This window comes from Pagrus major, chromosome 13, assembly GCF_040436345.1.
Source record: "Pagrus major chromosome 13, Pma_NU_1.0".
Taxonomy (NCBI): domain Eukaryota; kingdom Metazoa; phylum Chordata; class Actinopteri; order Spariformes; family Sparidae; genus Pagrus; species Pagrus major.
The window spans coordinates 240,958-246,432 of NC_133227.1; the positions used below are offsets into that span (position 1 = coordinate 240,958).

The 5,475-nt window shown below is 40.1% G+C and overlaps 1 protein-coding gene across 1 annotated transcript; it reads left to right on the top strand.

Moving 5' to 3' along the window:
• The first annotated feature begins 1,952 nt into the window (after positions 1 to 1,952).
• LOC141007283 (beta-crystallin A3-like) lies at positions 1,953 to 4,008 on the top strand. Its single transcript, XM_073479629.1, has 5 exons — positions 1,953 to 2,021; positions 2,171 to 2,289; positions 2,389 to 2,530; positions 3,086 to 3,228; positions 3,342 to 4,008. Exons 1-5 carry the CDS (start codon positions 1,983 to 1,985, stop codon positions 3,487 to 3,489), a joined length of 591 nt encoding a protein of 196 aa, XP_073335730.1. The 5' UTR covers positions 1,953 to 1,982; the 3' UTR covers positions 3,490 to 4,008.
• The last annotated feature ends 1,467 nt before the right edge of the window (positions 4,009 to 5,475 follow it).

The following is a 5,475-nucleotide window of genomic DNA, read 5'->3' on the forward strand; positions in this document are numbered from 1 at the left end:
ATTGCAGTTGCCAATTGCAGCTCATCAGTCGATGCCAAAGCGCTGCCAGTCCTGCCAGTCCTGCCAATGAGGCCTTTCAATCGGTGCCTTTGCCCCCTGCTAACCTTCATTGTTGATTTATTCATTTGAACGCCTACAAATTTTCCAAAAATAGCAACAGGTACTTTCATTCACAACTCATTCAAAACATGATGTGAAAACAGGACCCAGTTTTAACTCTGCTGGTGTTCACACAGAGGGTGAATCAGGCTGGTTCTAGGCAACATATTAGATCCTTGTACATCCACCAGAACCCCATGACGGACAGCAGCAGCTTTCTGATCAATAAAACAGCCTGATTAGATTTCCAACACAGCCACCATCCTCCTTTTTCAAACCCACTGTTAATGTCATTGATCCAGTTTGGCCTGCTGTCATAAAACCTCAAGTTTCAGGAAACTGGATTATAGTCAACACAGGGTGGAGACCAAAAACTGATCTGAGACAAACGAAGTGATGATGTCTGATACACATACTGCACATGTATTAATGAGCAGGGACAGCAGTCAAAATTATTTGTCTACTCTACTTGGTAATTTTGAGGAAATTGATTTCCTCAAATTTTCAACAAATCTCATGCAAATCATTCCAAAGGTGCCTGAAAATTCATCTCTTTCTACTACACTGTAATAATCTGACAAAGTGATCTTACATTAAAAAAAACTGAGTAAACCGATTACCCCAAAACTACCAAGTAAAGTAGAAAAATGATTACATTGAAAAAAATAATTCTGTAAATAAATGTATGTAAGTATGAAGACTGCAAATAAAAGTAAATTACACATATATGAATATGTACAGTATGTATAAACTGTATACTATGGGTCGACTGATTATCTGACTTGATATTCAGCTATATTTCTGATTAACAATCAGAAATGGCTCTGATGCGGCATGTAATCTGCAAAGTAACTAGTAACTTAAGTGATCAAATAAATGTAATGGAGCCAAAAGTGCATTATTCACCTTAAAAATGTAGCGGGGTGGAAGAATGAAGTAGCAGAAAATGGTTCCAAGTGCCTTTAAATTGTACTTAAGTACAGTACTTGAGGAAATGTACTTAGTTACATTTCATTGCTGCTAACATTCATATGACAACAAAAGACTATGAATAGTTTTAAGTGTCATTTTTTCATTTAGTAATGTACAATATTGCTTGAAAGTGTAAGTTATTTCAAAATAAAGCAAAACACCAACATTAAGTGTTAAATCACTGAACTGCAGTTTCACACAGGCCCAGTTGATAATAGATCTACATACTGGTGGGGAACGCTACCCTGTTTTTTTCCCCAACATATACATTTACCATAAAGGCATAGGTGATGCAGTATAGTTGTGTGCCCTCTTTGTGTTTGCATGAATCACTGTGTGTCTGTGAGTTAACCCCTCTGTGGCTCACACAACAAAACAATGGAGTCCAAAGCAAAGTGCTGACACGAGTCCAGCCGAGCCTGCCCCCCGGCCCCCGACACCCGTGGGTGTATATATACCCCCACACACACCGTCTCGGCAGACCGTTCAGTGGAACACTGCGACACACAGCTCACCAGTTTGGGTAGGTCACACCAGTTCAAAGTACAGAACAGTTTCCCAACTATGGACATGATGTAGTGAGATCTCTGATCCAGTATATCAACTAACAGCAGGGAGTCTTATCTGAGGAGTACAGTAGCTTTACTGCAAATAAGGTCATTTAAAGACAGGAGGTTATAACAAATCAAGAAGAGGACACTGGAGTCTCGAAGTTATGGGCTTATAGTGTAGTTTCCTGTGAGAAACAAGCCTTAGAAAAAGTTAAAATGCCACCCAGAGTAGAAGACTGAATGAAGATTGGTTGAAAACTATTATACAGATTTGTTTTTTTAGTATTTTCTTCCTTCACCACCCTGACTGTCTGTGTATTTTTTCTTGCAGGTACTACTGAAAAAAAACAAACTACAATAATGGCTCAGACAAACCCTATGCCAATGGGCCCTTGGAAGGTAAGCATATGTTATACATGCTCAACACTACATTACCCATCAGCACAGGGGGCAGCAAGAGGTTTAGATGCATGATTAGGTGCAGTATTGTTTCAATTTTTATGTTTGTTTATGGCCTTACTTTTCGTTCGTCTTTTTGTGCTGTACAGATCACCGTGTATGATCAGGAGTACTTCCAGGGCAGGCGTATGGAGTTCACCGCCTGCTGCCAGAACATCATGGAGTGTGGCATGGAGAACATCCGTTCCCTGAAGGTCGAGTGTGGCGCGTACGTATCCAGAGATTGAGATTCTGAGGGGCTTGAAGAGTATGCTGATTTTGTATCTCCTTGGTTTCTGACTTTATCATTTTCGCTTTCTGCTTGCAGCTGGGTGGGCTACGAGCACTCCAGCCTCTGCGGACAGCAGTTTGTCCTGGAGAAGGGAGACTACCCCCGCTTTGAGGCCTACAGTGGCAGCAACTCCTACCGCATTGAGAGGATGATCTCCTTCAGGCCCATCTGCTGTGCTGTAGGTTTAATATACAACACAGTAACAGCTAGGGCTTGGAAATATATACGATATATATCGTTATCGTGATATGAGAGTATATATCGTCTTAGATTTTGGATATTGTTATTGTGATGTGGCATAAGTGTTGTCTTTTCCTGTTTTCAAAGGCTGCATTACAGCCAAGTGATGTGATTTTTGGAACTTAACAGACTTTTCTACTTGTTCTAAGACTTTACACACTTAGTCATTATATCCACTTCACTGATGATTTATCAAAAACCTCACTGTGTTAATATTTTGTGAAAGTCCAAATAGTTCCTACAGTGTTGTTGCAATATTGATATTGAGGTATTCTGTCAAAAATGTTGTGATATTTAAGTCCTAACATTTATAAAGTGCTTCCCTGAGGAGATTTCAGATCCAGCTACAGCTTGTGTATCATGATGTAGCCTAAGAATATAGTAATATTGTTTTAAGGACATATTGCCCACCACGAGCAACAGTCCTTAGTTCACTTTATGCTGAGCTTCATCTCAAGGTTGTGCTTAACCTTCTCTCTCCTCCTTTGCACAGAACCACAAGGAGTCCCGCATGACCATCTACGAGATGGAGAACATGATGGGTCGTCAGTTCGAGCTGTGTGATGACTACCCCTCTCTGCAGGCCATGGGCTGGTTCAACAACGAGGTTGGATCCATGCACATCCAGAGTGGAGCGTAAGTCCATTGCCATCGTGTTTGAAGCTTTACACACCTTCAGCTACGTACACCACTTGAAACTATCTTAACCTGATTATTTAGGTTTAATATTTTCTTGTATTTCCCTGCAGCTTTGTGTGCTACCAGTACCCTGGATACCGTGGCCACCAGTACATCCTGGAGTGTGACTGCCGCGGAGGAGAGTACAAGTGTTACCGTGAGTTTGGCTCCCACTCCCAGACTCCCCAGATTCAGTCCATCAGGAGGATCCAGCACTAAGAGGGGAGCACCTCCTTCACATTTCCTAATCTCCTCCTCCTCCTCCTCCTTCCTCTCCTCCTCTCCCTCCTCCGGCACTTCCACCCCACCTTCTCTTCCTCCTCTCCCCCAACCTCCATCTCCCCCGGCTCCGTTGGTCCAGCTAGTCTCAGCGGGATCCTGAGCTGGAGTTCAGGTGCTTACTGGTGTCAATTGTTCACAGCACTTTTTTTTAAAGAAACATCACAAAAGAAAGGAAAGATGTAAGAAAGACAGAAAATAGGAATGACAGAATTGAGAGAAAAAGCTGAATCAGTGCGAAAGAGAGGCCTCTGCCGAGACTGGCTGCAGAACTGTGAAAACACCTCAAAGTTTTTGCTCTTTTTCATCTCCACCATTGATGGCATCATCATCATGATCGTCGTCATTGTCTTCTACATCAATACAATCACCAGTCTTGCTGTTACTGTGATATCCATGACTGCCTATGTTCAAGACGATGAATAAAGAGAATGAGCAAAGAAACAGAGAAATTCACAATACGAGTGACATGTACCTCAATCACATCTGTGTCTTGCCTTTCTCCACTGACACTTTGACACCACTGTGAGCAGCAAACAGCTCAAACTGAATGAGAATTAACCTCTTTGAACCCCACTTACCTGTCCAAATCCAGAGAACTTCATTAAAACTAGTGGAGAGTTTCCCAATATCCTGAATTTTGGGGAAAATGGTGCACAAGATATCAGCAATATTTAAAAAAGCTATCATGGGATTGAATATTTCAGCAAAATAAATATACACATGAAACAGAGAGTTGGAATAAGTCAATAAACAGAATAAGATGGTGTAAAACAGTGTACAACAGTTAAATTAATAATTAAATAATTAAGGGGAAATAAAAGAGGAAAAAAATGGACATTATGAGGTTAAATACCGACACAGATTGCATTCGGGTCAGTTTGACCAGTGTCGTTAAACTGCATGTGTACTGAATACTAAACAAACTAAACCAACCAGTTATAATTAATAAATCCTCAATGTTTAAACATCTCAAACATCTACCTAAAGTTAGGTTTTTAAGGGAAAAAAACGAAGATGGATGAACAAAAACTAAAAAAGATCAAAAAAGGATTCTTGTTGTGAACATTCTTAAAGACAATGTGGGAAAAAGGTTTTCAAGTCTCATTCTGCCAGACAATCATGTAAAAGATCCAGAAAAGGCCTCTGTGGCTCAATGAGTAACAGGCTGTATGCAGACTGCATCAGAATTATGTTATTACTGTGCAAAATTAGGGTTTTTATTAGACATATTATACTCAAAAAGCAAGATGTCCAATTGTTCCACCCACATTTTGACTGAAATGTCTTTTTTGTTTCTTTTGCTATTTTCCTAAATTAATTCACTTTGACTCAGCTCAAAGATTATGACGGACTCATGCTGTTATAACTTTTTAATAACCAGCCTACCAGCAGTGGAAAGTCAGCAAGTATGGCACAATTTTGAGTCACTTGCTCTTTACCTGAGAGGGTTTCCATTTCGATGCTGCTTCAGAGGCTACTTCAGATCAAGATTTCACCCACACAAAAACATATGATGCACTTATATATAATTATAGAAAAATATAATGAGCTCAAATTAAACCACCTGCAACATTAATACACCGCTTACATACTAATGCACCATAATATAGCCTAATACTAAATATATTTATTTTACAATGTCTGTGAATGGTAATACAGAACTTGTAAAGGGGTAATTTAGGTTTATAAGATCAATCATTGGAGCTAAATGAGGGGAAAACATGACAGTTTGACCGGCGATGAGCGTATTTCAACCATTAATCAGTAATAGTTATAATTAATCAATCTATTAACCCTCTGTTATCCCGTTTCAAATTGTAATGAATCCTGTGAGTGGTACGCTTGCGGCCGAAAACCAGTAGAGGCCGCTGTGGCTCAAATGAGAATTGCGACAGTTGGGTCTTCTTGACGGCTCATGATGAC